This window comes from Caretta caretta, chromosome 1 (genome assembly GCF_965140235.1).
Source record: "Caretta caretta isolate rCarCar2 chromosome 1, rCarCar1.hap1, whole genome shotgun sequence".
Lineage (NCBI taxonomy): Eukaryota > Metazoa > Chordata > Testudines > Cheloniidae > Caretta > Caretta caretta.
The window spans coordinates 347,614,827-347,640,097 of NC_134206.1; the positions used below are offsets into that span (position 1 = coordinate 347,614,827).

General features: G+C 43.6%; 1 protein-coding gene across 1 annotated transcript in view; it reads left to right on the top strand.

Annotated features, from left to right (window-relative positions):
- EXOC4 (exocyst complex component 4) overlaps positions 1 to 25,271 on the top strand; it is a 599,812-nt gene that overhangs the window by 487,366 nt on the left and 87,175 nt on the right. Inside the window, exons 12-13 of the mRNA XM_048836703.2 lie at positions 12,992 to 13,128; positions 21,537 to 21,692. Of these exons, the coding sequence (XP_048692660.2) occupies positions 12,992 to 13,128; positions 21,537 to 21,692 (293 nt within the window). The remainder of the gene's footprint in view (positions 1 to 12,991; positions 13,129 to 21,536; positions 21,693 to 25,271) is intronic.

A 25,271-nucleotide genomic window follows, 5' to 3' on the forward strand; every position in this document is an offset into this window, starting at 1 on the left:
CACTGGATAATTGAGATGCTAAAGGAGCACTCAAGGATGATAAGGCCATTGCAGAGAAACTAAATGAATTCCTTACATCCATCTTCACTGCAGAGGATGGGAGAGAGATTCCCACACCTGAGCCATTCTTTTTAGGTGACAAATCTGAGGAAGTGTCCCAGATTGAGGGGTCATTAGAGGAGGTTTTGGAACAAATTTATAAATTAAACAGTAATAAGTCACCAGGACCAGATGGTATTCGCCCAAGACTTCTGAAAGAACTCAAATGTGAAATTGCAGAATACTAACTGTGGTATGTAACCTATCATTTAAATCAGCCTCTATTTCAGATGACTGGAGGACAGCTAATGTTATGCTCATTTTTAGAAAGAGCTCCAGAGGCGATCCTGGCAATTACAGGCCAATAAATCTAACTTCAGTACCAGGCAAGCTGGTTGAAACTGTAGTAAAGAACAGAATTATGAGACACATTATGTTGGGGAAGAGTCAACACAGCTTTTGTGAAGAGAAATCATGCCTCATCAATCTATTAGAATTCTTTGAGGGAGGGTCAACAAGCATGATCAATTGGATATCATGTACTTGGACTTTCAGAAAGCCTTTGACAAGGACCCTCACCAAAGGCTCTTAACCAAAGTTAAGCAGTCATGGGATGAGAGGAAAGGTGTCTCATGGATCAGTTACTGATTAAAAGACAGGAAACCAAAGGTAGGAATAAATAGTCAGTTATCACAATGGAGAGAGGTTAATAGCGGTGTCCCTCGAGGATCTGTACTGGGACCAGTGATGTTCAACATATTCATAAATGTTCTGGAAAAAGGGGTAAACAGTGAGGTGCAAAATTTGTAGATGATACAAAATTACTCAAGATACTAAAGTGCAAAGCTGACTGTGAAGAGTTACAAAGAGATCTCACAAAACTGAGTGACTGGGCAAGAAAATGGCAGATTAAATTCGATGTTGTAAATGCAAAGTAATGCACATTGGAAAACATAGTCCCAGCTATACATACAAAATGATTGGGTCTGTAGCGGGGAGTGATAGCTCAGTGGTTTGAGCATTGGCCTGCTAAACCCAGGGTTGTGAGTTCAATCCTTGAGGGGGCCATTTAGGGATCTGGACCAAAAATTGGGCATTGGTCCTGCTTTGAGCAGGGGGTTGGACTAGATGACCTCCTGAGGTCCCTTCCAACCCTGATATTCTATGATTCTGTTTATTAGCTGTTACCACTCAAGAAAGAGATCTTGGAGTCCTTCTGGATAGTTCTCTGAAGACATCTGCTCAATGTGCAGTGGCAGACAAAAAAGCTAATAGAATATTGGGCACCATTAGGAAAGGGAAGGGGTAGATAATAAGACAGAAAATATAATGCCACTATATAAATCCATGGTACGCCCACATCTGAAAGACTGTATACAGTTCTGGTTACCCCATCTCACAAAAGATAGATTAGAGTTGGAAAAATTTCAAAGAAGGGCAACAAAAATTATTAGGGGTATGGAGCAGTTTCCATATGAGGAGAGAGTAAAATAACTGGGACTATTCAGTTTAGAAAAGAGACGACTAAGAGGGGCTATGTTAGCAGTCTATAAAATCATGAATAGCATGGAGAAAATGAATAGGGAAGAGTTATTTACCCCTTCACATAACACATGAATCAGGGGTCACCCAGTGAAATTAATAGGCAGCAGGTTTAAAACAAACAGAAGGAAGTACTTCTTCACACAACACATAGCCAAGCTGTGGAACCTGTTGCCAGGAAATGTTGTGAAGGCCAGAAGTATAACTGGGTTCGAAAAAGAGTTGGGTAAGTTCATGGAGGATTGGTCTATCAATGGCTATTAGCCACGAGGGTCAGGGACACAACCTCATGCTCTGTGTGTCCCTAAACCTCCAACTGCCAGAGGCTGAGAATGGATGACAGGGGATGGCTACCTCAATGGTTACCCTGTTCTGTTCATTCCTTCTGGGGCATCTGGTACTGGCCCCTGCTGCAAGACAGGATGCTGGGTTAAATGGATCATTGGTCTGAACCAATGAGGCTCCGTTTTAGAGGAGCTGAGATGTATAGAGCATCCTTATCTCCCACTTACTTCAGTGAGGAGCCAAGTGCTCAGCCCCTCACAGGATAAAGCCAATGAGAACAAAATACCACAGTAGACAGACATCACATGTACTCATGGCTAGAAAGTTCTTATATCTATTCTTGTATTTTTGATTGGAGTTCATCTATTTTTGAGTTATGGGTCAGCAAAGTTTTACACTTTCTCTGATAGAAAAAGAAGTTATTTTCCATTCACATATAATTAAAGAGAGGTGGGGTGTGACATCTCCCAGGGTGCAAATCAGACAGTAGGACAACTGTGCCCCCTTAATTTTCCAGTCTGGTGTGTACTGTGCCCTGCTTTGCTGTGTGAACTGGCACTCAGCCTAGCCTCCAGCATGCAAGTCACCCCCAGACATGTACCAAACTGCTAGGCCCAGCCTCCCTTGAATAACGTATAGGGTGACACCTGCATATTCCTAGTCCTAGCCTTGCATCCCAGAAATGTACCATCCTGACAAGTGAATATTATAATTGGATAGAGTTACATGGCATTGGTAAGACTGCTCGAACTATGGCAAAGCGAGTGGAGGTGCTTACATGTACATCTCTAGCAGGTTTTGAGAACTGTTCGCTGTTCAAGGCTCTAGGAGCACTTGATATTTACTGGATCACAAGAGCCTGTCCAGATTTTTAGCACCTTGACTGTTTTCTGCGACTGCCTCCCTTGCCCCAACACCAGAAAACCTCATCATGTGCTGGGAGAGCACCACACAGCACTATGCTTCACCCACCTGCCGAATAACAAACTGTTATTAATTGACAACAGAGTATCCAAATGGCAACTGGCAGCCTAACATTGCAGAGCATCACATGTCAGAAAACAGCGGGTTTCTAGATCCCAGGTGGCGGAGTCTGGGTTGCGATGGGGAGGAGGTTGGACAGACGCAGCTTAATGTTTCAGATTGTATGCAAAGCTGTTTGCCTAAGGTACATTTCTGGCAAAGCTCACACTGCTGTTGAAACCCTGTCAGTTTGTGTAAAGTCATAATACATTCAAGGGACTCAGGGAAAATGGGAGGGGGGCCGAGTATCTCAGAGAGAGGAAGAACAGAAATTCTCTATCTTGTGGAGACATCTGTGATCATTTTAAAAAGAGTAGCATAGGAGAGACCTGTATTTGTATCTTCTGCCCTCAGTACGCTCCTACCAGATGGAGAAATTCATTTTCCAAAACTTCACTCTTCCTGTAAATTTATCTGTAGGTATCAACTTAAAAGGAAGACTATAAGGATTCAAATAGCCTCCCTTCTTAATTACCATGCAGTGCTTTATTACTAGGAGTAACAATAAAGGTTACTTTAAAAAAATGGATTTGAACCAAAATCTAAACACCCTGAAATTCTGAGGAAGTTCAGATCCAGAATGGATCTTTGTCACTGTGGAAGGATGGTCCAGTGGTTAGGGCACCAGCCTAAGACTTGGGAGACCAGAGTTCAGTTTTCTGCTTCCCCATAGACTTCCTGTGAGACTTTGGAATTAGCCTCTCTGTGCCTCAGTTTCCCTCTGTTGCCATCTGTAAAATGGGAATGATAAAAACAATACTTCCCTACCTCATATGGGTGTTGTGAGGGTTAATATATTAAAGATTGTGAGGCACTTTGAGATCTGCTGATGGAAAGCCCTATATAAGAACCAGGTATTATTATTATATTCAAAAATAGATTGAACCAAAAATCCCAGGTCAGAACACCCTTGAACTTTCAGGAAGTGCATGTCCTGTTTCCAATTTGAAATGTTCAGCTGAGGCAGATATCTAATAATAGTACCAAGGACTTGATTCCTCTCTGCATTACTCCAGTTTTGCACTGGTGTAATGCCGTTGAAATCAGTGGAGTTATACCAGTCTAGTGTGGCAGTAATGCAGTAGTGAATCAAGCTCTGACAGTCTATAACACGCTCCATACCCTCTTCGTACTTTTGCTACAATGATGAAAATGAAAAGGAGTACTTGTGGCACCTTAGAGACTAACAAATTTATTTGAGCATAAACTTTCGTGAGCTACAGCTCACTTCATCAGATGCATGCCGATGAAGTGAGCTGTAGCTCACGAAAGCTTATGCTTAAATAAATTTGTTCGTCTCTAAGGTGCCACAAGTACTCCTTTTCTTTTTGTGGATACAGACTAACACGGCTGCTACTCTGAATGATGAAAATGTTGAGCAACCCATAAACCTCCTGTTTTCAGGCAGAGTAAGCAGCTTGCAGCCTGGAAGCAGACGAGCTTTGGACCTGTGAGCAGAGATTCTCTGTTTAAAAGACAACAGAAAAAACAAACAATGTCCCATATGCCCTGGGACTGTGTAAAAGCTTTTCATGTAAGCCTGCTCTGCCACTTAAAATGCTTGCAGTTGGCACGCGGGTGTAGCGATTTGGCAGTTACCCTAGAAGAGATTTTGAGACAATATGGGAAGAGCCAGCGCTGTAATATGGAGAACGGGTCCAGAGGGGAATGAAGGATGGATATGTTCGGTTATAGGATAGAGAGCCGAAAAAGATCTTTGGCAACTGTTCACATCCTACAGCCTTGCTAAAGAGAGGAAACTTTGCATGTGATTTTAGATTTGTCTAGCTGCAACTTCGTCTTGCACATTTGGCTAAGACCTAGTTTAGAGCTGGGCCCAAACCAAAATCCTGTGATTTAAATAGCCCCAACTTTGCTAGAGTTCAGACGGATACAGACCCAGAACCAAATTTCAACAATAGCCCTTATTGTTGTATTGCAGTGAATCAAAACCCTAGATCAAAACACCTGTGAACATTAAGGAAGTCCAGATTTGTGACTTTTCATACCCCTCTTGACCTGAAGGTAGAATCAGACTAATATCTATGTCCTCTGTTGGGAGACTATCTAGCCTGCCCTGGCAGGAGTGAATGGAATCAGTGATCTGATAGGTTTTAACTGCCAAGATTCTGAATTGTTGCCACCTCATAAGGGAGCTTATTCCTCCTTCCTACTGTCCTTTGACCAGGCCCCCTTCTCTGCATTTCACCTCCGACGCACATGAGTAACTGAAGCTGCATGGATTTGTAGGGAAGCTTGTCAGCATAATTGATTATTACATGGTGTATGCTACTGAAGACAGGTGAGGCTGCATAGAGTGGAACAAATCTGTTTGTATCATGCATTCCTGCTGGGTCAGGCCGGGGCTTCTTCCTCTGACATGTTGATTTATATGTTTGCAGCTCCTCCCTAATGAATAGTGCCCCATCATGGGTCACTGGAGCCCCCTGCTGAAAAGACCCTGTCAGTGCTGTGAAGAAGAATGAATAATGTTTTTAAAGCCTGATGTTGTGAATTTAACAGCTCTTGGGCATCAAGGGGGGAAGCTGAGAAGATGTAATTAAAAAACAAAAAAAATACATCAATAAGGAAACACTATATGTCCAGATGCCAATTTCTATGGAATTTAACCTTTAGTCTGCTGGGGCTTTGAAATACACTAGAAACCCACAACTGTGGATCAATAGTGGGAGAAATGTGGGTTGAAAACCTTTTAACCTGTCCTACTGTGCCTTTAATTGCAGCCTCACTCTGCGTAACACCTTAAAAACCTCTGCTTTTTAGCTCTAACCTTGCTTAAAAACCTTTATATTTATTTTCCTTGTAGCCGCAACAGCCTTCACTCATCTGGCACCTTCTACTGCCAAGACATCTTGAGGTGCTTTATAAATGATGGGCAATAATTTACTAATAATCTGCAACCCTCAGAATGCCAAAGTCACTTTCCCCCTCTCTGCTGCATTTTGGAGAAGATATTGCATGTGGTGACAAGATTTCTGTGTCCCTGGTTTGTTTTTGGTTTGTTTTTTCTTCTATCTACCAGCTCTAAGAAACGAAAAACCAAGAATTTGTAAATGCATGGGTGTCTGAGGGTATGTTACCAGCCATAAACTATAAAGAGGCCCCAGTTCCTGTGAAATACATTCAGGGCAGAGATTATTCTTCTGATATTCCCTAGCTCAGAGTTTACATAACTTATAATTACAGATCTAAAATCTAAAGATGATAGGAGGGTTGAGGACCCAATGTTTTGACCTATTTTTGGTCTGTCTGCAATGTCTATGCAATTTTTTCTATAGACCTGTTAAAATATTACAATATTCTGCAGTAATAATTGAAAACACTTCATCTTTCAGTAATGTGACATAGTGTTGCTGGATCAGCACTGTAGAATACTGTAGTATTTTTAGAAGGGTATATAATGTTGGGAGTTAAGTAACCCTGGAGAATCAGACAGGCACGCTATATGAATTCTTGTCCTTGTGAGTGAAGCTACAGCAGCAAGCTAATGTGTCAGGCCTGGCATTCATGGTTAAATCTGCAGTGACAAACCAGTGCAAACAATGCTCACAGTTGACCCCACAGTGCCAGATCAGTTCTCTTGAATGGTTCTATAGCAATAAACCAGTGAATGCAGCCAAGCCCTTGAGTAATGTAGATAACAAATCACTGAATATATTTATCTTTGAAGAGGGGAAATAGGTAAGCAAACAAATTTCAATTTCTGGCTTCCAAAGGAGAGGCCCCGTGCAGTGGCATGACCGGAAGCACATGAGTTCTAATCCTGGTTCTGACAATAACTTGCAGTCTGACCTTGTGCAGTTCTCTTAACCGCTCTACTTCAATTTCCCTATCCGTAAAATGAGGATGTTAATACTATTGGGCCTCTTTTATTTATATACCATTCTGGCAGTGTAAAGAGGCCATAAATTGGGGTAGGTTATACTCCCCTTAAGGCTCCTTTACACTACTGGAGGGGTATAAAGAGGCTTTAAGGTAAGCGGGAATCAGACCCCCCCCTTGAGGATTAATTAGCTTGTTTGTTAGATTAGTTTGTAAAATACTTGAAGGACTTGGCTACACTTGCAGCGGCCTGTAGGGTATGTGCAGCTACACACCACAGTAAAAGGCAGGATGTATCCACACTGCAAGGTGTAGCTGTAAGTGGCAGTGAAAGGAGGGAGCTATACGTGGCACGAGGGAGGGAGCCTTTCCCAGGTGCCAGAGCCTTTCACTGTGGCAGGGAAAAGCTCCAACAGCTGGGAGGCAGAGGGACACTACGCTGCTAAAAATAGTGGGGTAGACATGGGAGGCACAGCGTGGGCATGTGGAGAGCTATCTAGGGTTCTGGCGTGTCTGTGTTCTACTTGCCTAAGCAGTGGCTCACCAGCTGCACAGCGATTTATGCCTGTGCTAGCTGGGTGTGCAGGGTCAGAACTCTGCGCACAGCTGTATGTGTAGACCTACCTTAGAAGGAAAAACATGACGTTAGTGGTGAGTGTTGTTATTTCTTATCATGCTACGTCAGTAGGAGCTATTGGTGAGTGATTCTTAACAGGAGCTTTTTCCTCTCTTTGTTAGTCTTGAGTTTCTTTCAAAGCCTCCTTACTGTGCCATAAGAGCAATCCATTAGACCTGTGGCACAATGTTAAAATTCAGCACCATACACGGGTTTCAAGTGGGAGGAGATTAATATTGGTCCGTGCATGAATTTCCTTGTTAGTGTGTTTTTAAAAGGCTTCATTGAAGTGTCTTGCCATAAAATTACACTGTGATCATAGGCATTTAATGTTAACAGAATCAGATGGGTTAGCAGCATCCAAGCTGTAACCCTCCAATAGAACGTGCGTTGCCTTTCATTTTCTCCCCTAGAGTTATGGAAGATGTTTTGCGGTGCCAGTTAACAAATCCAGCTGTATTAACGTGGACTAATGCATTTACAGTAATCCTAGTGACAAATGCATATTTGTTAGGATTCATCCACAAAAGGTTAAAATGTTACACAAAAAATAGCCATTACATGTCCAGTGCAGTCTTTTTTCATATAGTATGTCTCCATTTTATTAAAATCAGGGTGAGTAGCAGAGGGCATCTAGAGAGACACAAGACTCAGTTCCTGCCAAATTTGTATTTTAAAACTTTACTGTGTTTTTAATGTTGGTGGAGGGGAGCTGTCAGCTGTCAGAAACCGTTGAGAACCATTGTTTGCTCTCTCTTCTAAATGTATACGCTTTGTTTTAAAATCGTTAAATTGCTTTGTGTTGTCTAAAAGTAAGAGAACAAGGGGTCATTTCACGAAACAAGTCAATGTAAATCAAATACAAAGAAAATACTTCCACACGTGATGTGTGATCAGTCTATGGAGGGCATGCAGAAGGTTAGATCCTACGGGTGGTGTACATTAGCATCACTCCATTGATGTCAGTGGTGATGCGTCAGTTCACACCAGCTAAGAATCTAATGTTGTAGCTGTTTTTTCTAAGGGGACTGGGTAATTTTATGTCATTCACTATAATAAAATCTGTAGTTATACATTATAAAATGAGGGTAATCATACTCATCCTCCAGGGCATTAGCAGATTGCCGCATGGGCCAGGAAGAAATTTTTCCCTTTATGTAAAGCATTGGATAATTACTCATATGCATTTATTTTTTCCCCCTGTCACTGAAGTATCAGACCTAGACCAAAGCCAAAAGCAAGATGCTGGATTTGCACATGGCAAATTCTATATTCAATATATCTAATCTAATTGATTTAATCTATATAATCTATTGTATATAGTTTTTATACTTCACTCATCATGATATCGGCATCTACATTGATTTTTTGCATATGTGAAAGGTCTCATATCAACAATCCTGTTTTAGTGAGATTTGGCTGGTTTATTTAAATTAACCTCTTTGCATCCCCTCTTACCATGTTCAACACCTAGAAGCTGCAGCGAATGGCACTCTGGAACTAAGATAAGTGATGACTAAGCAAAGAGCCAGTTGGTGTTACTATGATAACTGCTGCTACTGATTGGCTATCAATTGTGCAAACAGCTAGTCTGTGCTAAAATATCTGCTTATTGTTATTATCCCATCCTCCCTATCTTCAGCCATTTGTTTAATTCACCCCCACACCGCACACTACAACTTGTCATTTATATTGTAAACTCTTTGGGGCAGGGTCTGTTTTTTACTGTCTGTATGTATAATACCTAGCACAATGGGACCTGTTTGTAGTTGAGTCTCTAATAGCTTTTACAGTAGGCGCTTGTTTGCAGCAAGACCTTGTAAGAGCTACTGCTGCTTACGAGCAACATTTCCCTTGGGAATGCTTTCCCTAATGTGAATTATCGACACTCCCCATAACAGCAACCGCCTCTTAGGAGCAACGTAACAAAAGGGCACTGATAGGTTGCTACTGACATGTGTCTACTGTATAGTATAAATAATTGTAATAAAAGGTATCAGAGGCGATATAAAAAGAATGCCTGGAAAATGGTATATTTTTGTTTGGACACATCTATTGTTGAAATATAGCTAGTTATATTAGAAATTACCTTGTTTGTGTGGTTTGTTTAAAAAACTCAACTTTGGGTGTAAGAGGAGATGAAATGATGTTTGTCACCCTAGTACATTGCTAGCCAAGCACACTCCACAAAGCACGCTTAGTGCAAAGCTCCGTTTAAAGATCCCGTTGTACAGGTTAAGGAATAACCCAGGTCCTGAATGAGGGTGAGGTTTTCTGAATCTTTTTATCAGCTCACAGACAAGTAACAAAACAGAATCAATTCCTGTCACTCATAGGTAAATATGGAGGAACAGGATTATGGAGCTGGGTGCCGTTGCAGTTCTTTAATCTGAAAATCGATGCAGAGACGGAAGTTGGGCTTGTGGGGATATTGCAGAGACTGTGTTGTGGGCTTCGATGAGATTTTTGCTCTGCAAACAAAGGACTGAGTTCTAAATTAATCCCTGATGTAATTCTGTTGAAGTTAGTGGAGTTACCCCAGAGATGAATTTACCCCAATAGCCATAAAACCAAACAAGGATTGGCAAATGCTTCAGCCTCTCTTTCTCTTTTTCTGCCTGTGTGCGTAGCTCAGAAATAATCCTTCAAGCTCCCTCCTAGCCTATTATTAACTCATTTTATATATTGCAGGATTTTTGTAACACTCCATCCCCATGGTTTGTAAACAAGGAAATGAAATACCTAGGGCTATGTTACAAATGCAGGAAATCTCATTGAGTCACCTTGAGATAACTCCCCAATCCCAAAATTTGCAGCGACTCTACAGACTGCAGATATGTTGTTAGATATGCAGTGCCCCCTGCTCCTGCAGACTGTTCTTTGGTATATGACACAGAATTTTAAAGCAGTAAGCTTGCCCTTTTGTGGTTCATATTTAAGGCTATGTTTTAGTCACAGGTATTTTAGTAAAAGTCATGGACAGGTCATGGGCTGTAAACACAAATTCACAGGCCCGTGACCGGTCCATGACTTTTACTAAAAATACCTGCCATGCCTAAAACTTGGGTGGGGCGCCGCGGGTGCTGGGGGAGATGGCCCGGGAACCCCACTGGTGCTGGGGGTGGGGAGGGTTGGGTTCGGTTGGTGGGGCTGGCAGGGGCTTCCTACCCAGCTCCGCATCCCTGCAGCTCTTAGGCAGCGGAAGAGCCAGGGCAGGGGCTCCACTGCTCCTGCCACCAGCGCCCGCTGCCGCAGCTCCCATTGGCCAGGAACTGCAGCCAATGGGAATTGTGGGGGCAGGGCCTGCAGGCCCGGGCAGCGTGCGTCGCAGAGCTCCCCCAAGCCCTCCGCCACCTAGGAGCTGCAGGGCCATGCCAGTGGGAGCTGGGGAGCCCCCCACCCCAAGGTAAGTGCCCCCCATACCGCTCCACCCCCTGCCCCTAGCCCTGAGTCCCCTCCCACACACCCAAACAGCTGATGCTGCCTAGCTGGGCAGCCCCTGAGCCAGCACCAGCCGCTGCAGAAGTCACGGAGGTCAGAGAAAGTCACGGAATCCGTGACTTCCATGACAGACTCACAGCCTCATTCATATTACTTAAATATAGTGCCTATCATATCAAAAGGATCCCAAGGTACTTCTCAAACCATACCTGCCAGCAGAACATGCCTGGGGTGGAAGGTGGCTGTCCCCCAACACACAGCAATTTGTACAATGGTAGGGAGATGAATTTGGAGACAAAAACAATAGGCCAAATCTAATCTTAAAAGTTACATGAGATCTACCCATGTCAAGATGTAGTGACCAGGCTTGCTGAGTATCCACACCCCAGCTGAAGTCAGTGGGAACATGCAAGTGCTTGGCACTTCTGAAAATTAGGCCCTACAGGTTCAGTCTTGTCAATTAAAATGTATGATAGTGAGTTTATCATATAGTTTATCATACAGTTTATCAACTTTGGAAAGATTAATGGCTGAGTCATCCCTGCCAGTATTCAGGCCTCTGGCTCTAGAAAATCTAGGGATTTCAAACCTGATAATTAGACCAATATGCTACCGTTTTATACAGTTCCTGCTTTTCCTTTTATCAGTCCATTTTACATCACTCAGTAGTCCACAGTGTTCAGTAATTCAAGTCAGTGATGGGAGTTGGTGGGTTTCTGCTGTAAGGTTGGATCCACAATACAGATTGACGACATCCAGGAAATTCAAAGTCAAGGTTGTGCTTAACCCTTTACTTTTACTTCCTTTTTTTAACAACTTCAAAACCCAAGTAATAAAAGTCCATGTGAATTCTGAATGCTGCCAATGAGCACTAATTTTTATGGCAGTTTTTACGGTGTGGTCAGTTGCCTGCTAACAACTGGAATTAGCACCCTCATCTCATTTGATACAGCTCATTGAAAGGTCTTTGTATGATGATTAATTTGGGCCAGTATCAACCCAATCCGATTTAAACCAGTATCCTGGAACTGAAATGTTCTTTAACCCATTGCCAGTCAATATCATTGTGACCTTAAGACTACCCCAATGCCAGATGGCACACTGTTGCCGTGATATTTACCCAAAAGGTGGCATTGTAACACATCACTGGAAAACTAATAACTCATTTATCTTAATTTTCTTGCATGATGTATGTATGGATAACACACAAAGAACTTTACAGATGTGCTTGAAATATATGACTAAAATGTGTTTAAACCAGCCAGGCCCAGGGGAATTGATAAATGGGTTTTCTCCAGACAAAGGAAAGAGGTGAATACCTCAGACCAGGCAGGGCCAAATTCAGTGGGCTATTCATTTGTATTGGAGATTGCAGGAAGAGATAATTTGCATTGTAAAAATCACCAGAAGGGGAGGGACCAGCATGGTGTCTACAACCAGCAGGGGAAAGGAACTTTATTGAGGAATACATTTTAGAAGGCTACATTTCAAAAAGGCTTACTGGACTGTAAAGAGAGGGGGAGAGAACCCTGAAATCATCCTTCACCCGAAGAGCTAAAGGCCTAGTCAGCCATATTGGAGGAAAGACTGGTGAAAAAAGCATCTTTGAACAAAGGGCTCTAGTCTGTTAAGCTAGACTGAAGTCTTACTGAAGTATTTTTACTTTTGTTTGTTTGTAACTATTTCAATCCTTATACTTGATATCGCTTAAATCAGTGTCATTTTGTTCATAAACTTGTTTTACTTTTACCATGAACCAAATGCGTGCTTTGATTGAAATAGAGGGTGTGTTAACCCCAGTTAAGGTCATAAGCTCTTGTGTACTGTCTCTTTAAAGGAGCAGCAAAGTTGGTAAGGTTTTATAGGTGCTACAGTCAGAGGGGCTGAGCATTGCAGATGGATGTCTCTGTGGAACTCAGGAATTGGGGGGCACTGATTGTTTAATGCGAGACAAGGTTTGGACTAGGAAAGTCCTTAAGAATTTGCTGACAAGCCACATAGGTTGGTGTGTCAAGGAGCTGACACATAGTTTAGCAACAGCAAACCTCCCACTTGCTGGGGCTGAGAAGAGTAACACAATGGTTCCCCAGCAGATTGTCACACCCATCCCTTCCAGGATCTGTGGTTCTCTTGCCTGTTCCCCACATCCTCTTCCATTGGTTACATGAAAAATGTTGTGTCATCATGCCCTTTCTTTTCCAGAGTACAGTAATTGTGGAGAAGACAGTCCAGGACCTCTTGAACCTGATGCATGACCTGAGTGCTTATTCAGATCAGTTCCTCAACATGGTGTGTGTGAAGCTCCAGGACTACAAGGAAACCTGCACTACTGCCTACAGGTATAGCCTAGCCCAGGGAGCCAGACCCTCCTATACAATAAGAAGAATGAGCCCGACCTCACAAAATTGTTGGGGAGGATTAAGACGAAAGATGTGTAGGTCTGAAGTGTTGTTTTATTTCAGTATGTGCAGGATGGAGTTACTTCCTCTTGGAAAGCTTGTCTGCTTGGTTAGTGGGCGGGAGAGAAATCTGAGGTAATAGCCATCCAAGAGGCTGGGGAGACCCGGTGACTTCTCACACCCATAAGCATACTTTCCAAAAACACTGATGCAGGTGGTTGGTAGAATCAAAAGAGACACGTCCTTGTTCTTAATCAGAGAGATGGATTAATCAGGGAAAGTAGGGTGGAAAAGTGTGATCTCCATAACCGTGTGATCGCATCAGCTCTGTTATACTTGGTTACATGCAGTGAGAAAACAAGTTGAATCCTTTCATATTACAAGTTCTCAAGATACATAGGATGAGATTTTTAAAGCCAGCTGATTTCAGTGCCCAATTCCTATTCATTTTAATGAATCTGGGCATTTAAGTCCCCTAAACTGCTTTGAAATTTGTGGCTATAATATATGCACAGTATACACAGGATTTTATTTAATATTTAAAACATTTAACATTCCTATAGCACCATTTTCTCCAAAGGATCCTAAAGTGCTTTACATACAGGACTGAACTCATGCATCCTTAAAGATCTGGGGCTGAAGTCTAACAGCACCACCACATGGGAACCTAGGCTCGGAAATAAAGGATGTGCTAGTGGTTAGGGTGCTAACCTGGGACTGAGGAGACTCTGGTTTAATTCCCTGCTCTGCCACCAAATTCCTCTGTGACCTTGGGCAAGTGACTTAGTCTCCCCGTATCTCAGTTCCCTCATCTGTAAAACGGGGATAATAGCTTCACAGGGGTGTTGTGAGGATAAAAACACTAGAGACTGTGAGGTGCTCAGGTACTGTGGTAATGTGGGCCATATTAGTACCATAAAAAGTACTTTTTAAGAGCTAATTGAAGCTGGTGGTAGCAGCGAAAGTAGTAAAATCCCTTTGTGTGTTCCAACCAGTAGTGCTAAGAAATTATTTCTTATTGCCTGATTTCATTCAGAAAAGTTTCATCTGGTAATGGGCTACCTATGGGAATATTATTAACACCATATACCTACACGTGTGGTGGGTGTGTCTATATACATCTATATTATGTATTATTATTATTACAATTAATGTTCCTTCATTATGCCTGTTTCAATAAACCTTATGGAGCGAAATCAGGCAGTAGAAAGTAATTGCTTTACAGCTGTTGGTCGAATTTGATAAAGGATCTTTCTTTCTTTCTTTTGTCCTCTTTCTTTCTTTCTTTCTTACACCTGCTGAGGAGTAATTAGGACAGCACTAATTTGGACTACCATATCCTGATTACAGCAGGAGGAAAAACAGGAAGTGTTCTAGTTTTGCTGCTAGCAAATGACTGACGGAAATAGAAATCTATATACAGTTCAGATGATTCAGAAGAGCATAACAGGGACAGGAGAAATTCTGCTACCCCTGTTTTCGCGCTCGCGTGTGTGTGTGTGAGAGAGAGTAGCTTGAGATATTCCAAAGAGATGATCAAATCCATAAGGTAGCAATGCCCTCTGCTGGGAGCTCTCATGTTGCCAAAGCTCTGTGCAGTCTTGCCCTGTGAACAATGGTTTCCCCCAAGGTTTTTGAGAAGGGCAGAGGTGAACCAACAATTAGTCTTATTGGCCCCCCGCCCCCTCAAACTTTGGTAATATTTGGAAATATTAAGGCTTAATCTTCAACTGATGAAAATCAGCTCCTTTAAAGTCAGTAAAAAGAAAAGGAGTACTTGTGGCACCTTAGAGACTAACCAATTTATTTGAGCATAAGCTCAGCTACAGCTCACTTCATCGGTGGAATTCCACCTAAGGATCTGGCCCTACGAATTTACAGCGTAAATTGTAAGTGGTAGTATGCTAAGGTTTAGTCAAAGGGCTTTCTGGGAAGGAAGTTTTTGTGTGTGCATGATAGAGATGGTGGGCAGCAAATGACAGTATAAGGTAGCTACCATCTTCTTTGGAGTTCAGGGAAACCACAAATATGAACATTGCAAGTCTTACTAACTAGTATACAAAGTGAGATGCCATGCTGACAGGCTCTTTATAAGCTAGAAAGGTAAATAATAGAAGACTTGTGCAGTGGCCAGTTGGTTCGTTAGCTTGGCTTTGTGTATGTATGTTTCTAATAGGGAAAAATAATTCAAATAGCCCATATGGTCCTCTCTATTCACGTGGTGAATCTGCTGTGCTCCAGATGACCAATATCCGGAATCCTTTCAGCTTCAGCCATGTAATAGCTATTGTTTAATAGTGATGTTTTGGTGGTTTCAGAAATAGGCCCCAACCTCCAACAACTGGAGCTCAGAAGAAACTTTCCCAGGATGTATAGAATCCTAACTGTACACTGCAGCATTTCTTAACCCTTCATCTGACGAAGCGGGTATAGACCAAAATTGAACTGTATGGGAGCACTGGACTTATTCATGGCCATTCCTAACCAGAGACTTCTGATTTGGAGGAATGGACCCAGGTTTTTAGCGGTCGTATGACAAAGGTTGCATGAATCCTGAAAGTGAAACTCATTCTTTGGTAGAGGGGACTGATATAGACCATGTGAAATGTTCACATTGTGCCAGAAACTTGAAAACTGAGGCTTTTCCAGTTCCATTTCAGTTTTATTTTAATTTTCCAGTGAGGACAAGAACCTAACAAGATTCAAAAACAGCCTAGATATGTATGTAGCTATCAAGAAAACCCCATGTTGTCATAATTAAAGAGAACAAATTTTGGCAGGGTTATTAAGCCTTGTGCTTCAGGGTTTAAGTCAGTCTCTGGCAATTGGAAATCAACAAGAGCCCTAATGTGGCAAACACATTATCACATATCTGCCTGTTGTGGGGCACTGACCTCTCCCTCTAAAGTATCAGATACTGGCCACTGTCAGAGAAGGGGCATTAAACTAGCTGGACCTTGATTCTGATCCAATCTGGCAAATGCTATGTTCCTTGAACGTTTCTTAAATTTAAAATGTTCATGTTAACAAAGGTCAGTTTTCATCCTGAAAAACAGCATTTTGAAAATTCATATGTTTGGATGCAAAAACTGCCATTCACGAGTGTTTCATGGAAAGCAAAATTGGGGACCACAAAATGACCCAGAGTGAAATTTGCGAATTTTTTTTTTAATGTCGGGGTGAAATGTTACTAAAAAAACATTTGCCAGCTTCCCCTACCCTGGTATAGGTGACATAGCCAGATCAATATTATGGTCTCTTGCTGATTCGAATCAGTCTTTGCCAAAGGATTGTCGCTGGGCTGGGGGATAGCAGTAAAGAACAATATGATGTTTTAGGAACTAGAAAAGAACTAACAACATCAACATGGCTGCCCATTTTTGTTGATTCCAATCAATCCTTCCTCTTTTAGTTTCTCACCATGTTCCTCTTCCACCACAAGCGAACCTTGCTCTTTGTTGAACCAGATAGCTGACCTTAGCTTTTCTTGGTGATTTATCCTGTTAGAACTGCCAGAGTTCCTTTTCTAACTCTTTCAGGCAACTCACCCTCAGTCCCTCAGAGAGTCCACTAATTTCCTACAACCTTTTTTTTCAAAGACTGATTCCTGCTGTACCACTGAAAACACCTTGTAGCTGAGCCCATTTCTCAGATGGGGAACCAAGGCACAAAGAGACTTAGGGTATGTCTACCCTGCAATCGGGAGATGTAATTGCAACACATGTAGACACATAGCCAAGATAGCTGTGATCAAGCTAGCTCAAGTAACAACAGCAGTAAAGCCATGGGGGCCGCTCAGCTGTGTACCCAAGGTTCTAGGTGGCAGGTCTAGCCCATGCAGTCAGCTATACAGCCGCAGATTCACTACTATTGTTATTCAAACTAGTTTTGATCTAGCTAGGACCAGGAGAACAGCTTGTGTATTTCTGCACGTGCTGCAGTCACACCTCCCAGTTGCAATGTGGACGTACCGTATGTGACTCGTTCATGGTCATGCCGGAAGTCTGCAGCTGAGCAGGGAATTTATCCCAGGTCTCCAGAGTCTCAGACTGGTGTCCTGTTATTTGCTTCTTTCTCCCACTGTTTTTTTATGTATGTTTTTAGCTGGTATGTTGTCTATTTAGATATGTAAGCTTTTCAGGGAAGGGGCCTGTCTTTGGCTCATATTGAGCACACATTAATAATAGATTCTAAACTCTCACCAGTGTGAACAAATCAGAGCTTGGAAACGGTTATGAATCACCAATTCCTAGAGTTCGGAGTAGCTTCTACCTTGGTCTTGCAAAAGAAAACATCGTTCCTGGCTGCGTTTGTCATGAAATAGCTAAATCCAATTAGCCCCTCTCGCCCCCAGTTGTTTTCCTAATGAAACGGCTTGGCACCCCAGCTGTGTCCAGGGACCGTTAGTAATCACTCTGCACAACTGCTCCAAAGGGGAAACGGTGCGAGTCTGTGGCTACTACCACTGGCAGATGTTTTATGACTAAAACTCGCTGAGCTATGGAGGGGTGGGCCCTTCTCAGCGGTGCACCATCACCTGTTCAAGTGTTACACCTATTTTCCTGCCCCCTCCTGGGAGCTAGGTACAAACGGCCACACAGATGGCACTGCGTGTGGCCCATTGAGCTGAGAATTAATTAGCAGATTATGGCACTGGTGGTAATGATTAACCCCATTACCATAGCAGAGTCACTGCACAGGGTTTTTCATGGTGGGGGAGGGTATTTGTAAATAACTATTCTGGACTCTAGTAAAGCTTTTCTTAGTGTCTTATGATGTGTTATTAAAGATCTAAGTTAGACCAACATGTATACGAAGTTACCATGTAGACTGAAATCCAGATGAAAGACCGAAGAAAGGGTACTGGTAAAGGGCCATGCAGTTGATGGTAGAGGCTGGATGTCTGGTGGGTTATCAGTGCTAGTTCCGATCCTATTTAACGTCTCCACTAATGAGCGGGTAAATGGAGTAAAAACAGAATGTCAACAAAACCAGAAGGCGCACACACGAGAGTTCTATTTAAAGCGCCAGTTCTATGTGGCCCCATGAACAGGATATAATGCAAAAGTGAAGGATACATACTAATGCTTTTGAAGCCAGATAATCAAGAACAATAGGAGAAAGACTCTTGAAAGGCCATGATGCTGGAAAAGAATAAACAGACAATACGTTGGAGCTGAGCTTGCAGTTCAGTATAGCAGTGACAAAACAAAAAAGCCAATGTGATTTTGAGCAGCCGATGTCTCACCTTGTAAAGCAGACAGGTAACTGTGTCTTTCTCTGTACAATGCTGGTGAGAATGCTCCCGAAGATTGCATTCAATCCTAGGCGTCCGAAAGGAGATGATAACGGTCTATAAATAATTGAAGAGTGTGAACCGTAAGGGCAGTGAGGAATTGAGGCTGTTACAATCGATGTAACTGGGAGTAATGAGATAGAATTAAGCTGAGAAAAACTTAGACACTGTATCAGGGGTTTTTTCCCCCAGAGTTAGATTTGTTCGACTATGAAATAGACTTTCAAGGAAATAGTAGTAGTTCCATTGCTTCAGTCATTTAAATTTTGACTGGACAAAGCACTGGCTAATATAGTATCGGGAACAGGCATCCTGCATTAGCAGGGAAATGGACAGAAATGACCTCATTTGCCTTTTCTATCTCAAATGTCTAATAATAATAAGGTAATAATAAATTAATATGAAACATTGATTTCTGACTCTGTATACAATGGTACAGCATTTTTGTTCAAGACAACTTTTACCTGCATTTTTGCTTTGTTGTCAGGTTGTTTGTGGAGTGTTTTTAAATAAGGTTTTAGTTAGATTCCATTTTTACCAGTGAAAAAATGCAAAGTTCCAAATAGCAGTAGGAGGTAAAATTGATCGTCAGACACTGAGATCTTGTGCTGCTGAAAAAACAAAAGTGCTTCATTTTGTCTGTGGCAAATTAAACACGAAATATTAGGGTAGAAAAGTGAAGCTCATCTGCAAGTATATGTGACAAGCAGAAAGCGATTCGCTTTCGCAAATGGTGTGTATTTGAGAATTTCAGGTTGCCTTCTTGCTGTTGCTTGAAAGGTACAATCAGTTGATGGGTGTTAGTGGCGAGAGAAGATAATCTGTCCCATTTAGAGGTAAATCTGTGTTGTCTCATGATACCTCACTGCCATTTTCACTATATTCCTTTTAGCAGCTCATAGACACTGGTGAATTTAATTTCTTTTATCCCCATTCCGTTACCATAACATACCTTCAGTATATTTATAATAAGGGTGGCTTTTCCACACACCATAAAGCGTCTCAAAAATCACCAGTTAGTCACTAACTCCTGGTTAATGACTGAAGTATTTTAAGTTGGTGTTAGATAAGGTGGGTTTTGTGTCAAGGCCATACCAGCCATTGGCAGGTCTGAGGCAAATATCCTTAGGGTTCCCATTGCACTAACTGGAAATAAGGAACATAACAGGTATGCTTCTTTAGCACCTTCCGTCATAAGGGTCTCAAAACATTTTACAAACATTAATTAGATTCTTACTACCCCTTGGGTAGGTGGTGGTATTCTCATTTAGGCACAGTGCAGGTGTGGAATCTTGTGTTATCACAAAGGAAAAAGTGATGAGTTATGGAGGGAGCTGAGGGGAACTTGATTCAGCTTTAATCTGTAGCTCAGCATCTCAGCAGGAGGAGGATCATGGTTAAACCCACGTCTCTTAATATGTTTCCTTTTCCCTCATACCCTGCCCATTTTCTACCTACCCCATGCTCTTCAGAGTAAGAGTGAGTAAACAGGGGGGCTTGACTGCCACACACACTACCTTGCTGTTAATCTTACTGGGCCCTGCACATAGCCGCCACGTCCACAACCCTGCTGTTCATCGTGCACAGACTTCATAGATGGACAAACAGAAGCACAGAAAGGTTGGGGGACGTGCTTAAGGTCACACAGAACGTCAGTGATGGAGCCGGAACACAGCCCGTGAACCTGTGAACTCTGATTCGCACTCCACTCTTTTAACCACTAGAGCAGTGTTTCTCAGCTTCTTTCAAACTACTGACCACTTCACAAGAAGTGAGGCTCACCGATGCATGGTTCTTAATTTCCTCCACTGGGGCACTGGTGGTCAGTGGAGAACAGTTGGGAAGGTTACATGTGCTAGGTCATATGCTGCTATTCATCCCTGAGTAATTTCATGTGGGAAAAGAGGCACTAATCAGCACCTTTATATGAAATGTCCCTTCTGTCACCTGGAATTTCCAGCATGATTTTCAAGAGCATAGATATTCATTATACTACCAAAAATGTTAAACAGGAAAGCCTTTGTAATTAGAATGCAGTGTAATCTTTGATTCAGGTTTACACAAACTGTTTAGCTGATATGTCTCATATTAGATGACTCAAACAACTGGGAGTAGGTTACAGAACCATTAGTCTCCTAGCCGCTGCTTCATATATACTCCAAAAAATTGCTACCATTGGATAGCTGCCTGACAATTGGTATGAGCTTGCTGGACAGATACCCATATGGCATGAGGTCACGGCAGAGTTGGCACTAGTTAGCAATCGCAGCAGAAATTCCAAGAAGCAATGAGCCAGGGGGACTACACCACTCTCTGCCCATATTAGACAAGATTAGAGATGAGTAAAAAGAATTGGTTGAATAGTACATTTGCTGAAAATGCAGTTGGGGTCAAATTCAGTGAATAGTTTCAGTCATATAAAAAATAAGGATTTTTTTAAAAGTCGGAATGGTTTGTTTCAACATTTTCAAAAGACCCCTTTCAGCTTTTCATTTTGAAACTGTGTTTTGAAATGTAACTATATTTATTTTAAGGAAACCAAAAAAGAGTGGAAAAACCCATATCAAAACAAAAAAATGAAAAAAATTCATTTTGGGTTGACTGAAACATTTTGTTTTTGTATTTGTATGGGGGAGGGTTTTGGTAAGAAAAAAAACATCTGTTTGGGTTCAAAACTAACTGAATTTGGCGGGATTTTCCATTTCAGCCACCAAAACAATTGAGCTCTTCTCTCAGCTCTGGGTGAGCTCTTTATGTGGTGTAAATCAGTATAGCGCCATTGACTTCAAGGAATCCGAGGATCTGACCTCTATTGTCCCTTCAAAGAACATAATAGAGGGGGCAGTGTGGAGAATCTTGCACTGCGGCTGCCTGCCCGTACTGCTTCCGTCCTGTGGACAAATGGAGAGTTACACTCTCTGTTGACCTCCTCGTGGAACTATTCATTAGTATTGTACATTTTTATAATATAAAGGAGAAAGTGTCAATATCTGTGAAGCCATTACCCACACGAGAAGTAAGACATGCCCTTTTCATTGTTGGTTTCACTTAGGAGCATTGCTCAGTCAGATGAAAAGCTGGTTATCAGTGCATCCTGGGCAAAAGATGATGACATCACCAGGCTCTTGAAGTCTCTGCCCAACTGGATCAACATGGCTCAGCCCAAGCAACTCAGACCAAAGAGAGAAGAAGAGGAAGACTTTATAAGGTAACATATTGTTTAGCTGACGTTCTAATACGCTTTGAAGCTACAGTAACAACAATGGACTATAGTTATACAAATTACCTCTTTCTTTTTAAAGTTTGGCTAGTGTTTATGACCACAGAACATAAACCACTTACCCACGGGCTTAAGTCCATCCTTATTCAGCAAAGCATTTAAGCATGGACTTAAGTGCCATTTAATTCCATGAGACTTAGGCATGAGCTTAAAGTTAAGCACATGCCGAAGTGGTTTGCCGAACTGGGGTGTAACAGTACAAAGAATCCCTATGCAACTGCCTAATACTTGGTAATGATTCCTATTCTGTGGATTGCAGTCTTGAAGCAGCTCACCAGCAGGAATCTCATATTTCTTGATATGTTGCTGAGTTCCGTCGACTTGTGCTCTGCTTGCTGTGGGTGGGCAGAGAAACCTGCCCTTAGTTATCCCTTTCCTAACAGCCAGGATGGAGAGAGGAGGAAAGTGGAGATCTATGTAGATATTTTAGCTAGATTGAAACTATGCCTACTGAAGCTGCAACCACACCTTTGATTGCAGGAAGAAAAGGAGGACTTGTGGCACCTTAGAGACTAACCAATTTATTTGAGCATGAGCTTTCGTGAGCCACAGCTCACTTCATCTGAAGTGAGCTGTGGCTCACGAAAGCTCATGCTCAAATAAATTGGTTAGTCTCTAAGGTGCCACAAGTACTCCTTTTCTTTTTGCGAATACAGACTAACACGGCTGTTCCTCTGAAACCTTTGATTGCAGGTAGACACATCCCTCCATATTCCATTCCATTCTGTAATGGACTGGACCTCATTGCAGCCCCATCATCACTTGTTCTCAGCTTCCCCTTTCAGTGACCCCCAATGTCCTGTGACCATCGCCCCTTTTGTTTCTCATGAACCCAATGCTCCCTTTGTGCTGGTTCCTGTCGTGGTTCAAAGGGCTCCCAGCAGAGGTAGAATTTCACTCCTTTTCTTTTCTTCCCACCTGGCTCTCGGGAGCGGAAGATCAGCACAGGCTTGCATGCCTGCCCAGAACCCTGCGTATTCACTCACGTTGCTAGCCCGCTCCTGGTTCCATGCCACAGGGTCTTCTCCACTATTTTTAGCCACACTATCTGGGTTGCAATCACACCTCTGATTTCAATGTAAACATATCCTAAGACTCCTCCTAGCTACTAGCAAACTGGCTCGCCCCTCACCGTGCGCGGACTCTGCGGCTCCCGGGCATATGAGCCGCCTCCCCGCTCCTGCTGCCTCAGCACCCTGCAGGGGAGGGGCTGTGCACGCGGCAGCCCGGCAGTGTGTTTGCCTCCACGTGGAGCCAGCGTCTGACCGCCATGGGCATGGTCAGGGGAGTCCCAGCTGGGGGGCAGTCAGGGAGCGGGGAAGGTTTGGATGGGTCGGGAGGTCTGGGGGGCACTGTCAGGGGGCAGGGTGTGAAGAGGGGTCGGAGCAGTCAGGGTCTGGGGGGGGTTGGCTGGGTCAGGAGTTCTGGGGGGGCTGTTGGGGAGGGGGTGTGGAGAGGGGTCGGGGCAGTCAGGGGACAGGTAGGGGGTAGGGTCCTAAGGGGGCAGTTAGGGTTGGGGGAGGTCTGAGGAGGGGGCAGTCAGGGGACAAGGAACAGGGAGGCTTAGGTAGGGGGTGGAGTTCTGGGGGGCAGATAGCGGCAGGAGTCCCAGGAGGGGGCAGTCAGGGGACAAGGAGCAGGGAGGGGGGTTGGGGATTCTGAGGGGGGCAGTCGGGGTGGGAAGTGGGAGGGAGGGGATGAGGCGGGGCGAGGGCAGGGCTCTCCTCACCCTCTTTTTTGATTGTTGAAATATGGTAACCCTAGACAAGGGAGGAGCCGGGGGGCGCACGGGGGCTGGCGCCCGCATGCACCCGCTGCAGCCTGCAGGAGCCCCGGGGGGGGGGGGTGCCGGGCCGCAGCCTGGGCAGGAGGCAGGGGGGGCACGGCTGCTCCCTGCTAGTGCCGCCGCCGCCCTTGCAGGGCTGGTGCCCCCCGCGCCGCGCCGGCTCCTCCACGGCTGGGGCTCGCAGCCGCCACTGTCGGGGCGCTCTGGCTCTCCGGTGCCTCCGGAAGGCGGCTCCTCCCTGCCGAGCCGCTGCAGCTGCCCAAGCCCAGCAAAGCCAGTGAGTGGACTCGGGGCGGGGGCCGCCGGTGTGGGCTGTGCACCCTCCAGGGGAGTTCAGGGGGTGGGAAGGGGGGAACCTGATCTGGGGAGCAGTCCCTGGGCACAGCTGGCCGCTGGGGTCTATAAAGGCTCATTGGGATTTGCCCTTCAATGAACCAATGTGCAGGGAGGGGTGGGGCACAAGGTGGAAGTTTCGCTTAGGGCGCAAAATATCCTTGCACCGACCCTGCTTATGCTGAAGAAGCTAGTCATCTTTACATTTCTGGTTAGCCGCAAGCCTGTGCTTTCCCATCACTATTCATCGTTCCTTTGATTGGCATTTAGCTATAATATTGTAAGAGCAAGTGAGGCTGTTTAAAATTAATCTAATTCACCCAAATTATCTTTTTACTTATTCAGTGAATGCAAGAACGATAAAGATGATGCAGTTTAGAGAAAGGAATGATTAACAACGTAAATCGTGGGTAGTTGCGGAACTGTTTGCTCATGCTGCACTGTCATCAGTGCACTTTAAAAATCCTATTTGATATTTGGGAGTCTGGGAGAGAAAAACACGTATTGCTTGTGAAGTAAACATGCAATTCTTGTGGTTTTAGCCTTCATGAATTATCCCTCCTTTCCTACAACTAGGGTTAAAGCTGGTCTTAACATCTTTCCTTTCCTTCCACTATTTGGTTGATCTTGGTGTGGATAAGGGTTGGGGCAGTCAGGGGACAGGTAGGGGGTAGGTTCCTAAGGGGGTAGGTAGGGTGGGGGGGCAGTCAGGGGACAAGGAACAGGGAGGCTTAGGTAGGGGGTGGAGTTCTGGGGGGCAGTTGGGGCAGGAGACCCAAGAGGGGGCAGTCAGGGAACAAGGAGCAGGAAGGGGGGTTGGGAGTTCTGAGGGGGGCAGTCAGGGGGTGGGAAGTGGGAGGGAGTGGATGGGGTAGGGCTCTCTGCCCCCCCCCGTCCTCTTTTTTGATTGTTGAAATATGGTAACCCTAGGCAAGGGAGGAGCCGGGGCGGGGGGCGGCGCTGGATCATACTAATCAAAGTTAAAGTCTTACCATAAAATCCTGGCCACATTGAAATCAGTAGCAAAATTCTCATCAGCTTCAGTGGTACCCCCAAGATTTCAACCTAAATGTCAGTTCTTTTTTCTTATTTTTTAATTTTATTATCCATTGATTGAAATTTCTTCATAAGCAATGTGACTTCTAAATTTTCCTTAGGAAGCTATTCGATGTGTAATTTCTCCTGGAAGCTGGAAAATAGCATTTAATTCTTTCTCCGGTTTTTGTCCTATTTTCCCACTTAGCTGATTTCTTAACCATTACTGTGAGAGCTCAAATTCATGTGATTTTTGTTTCTGTTGTTGTTTGCACCTTGGTATCATCGATATATGAAGAGCAACTCTGGGAATAACATTCACTATCTAACTGTTCCTGCAGAACCAGGGGGAA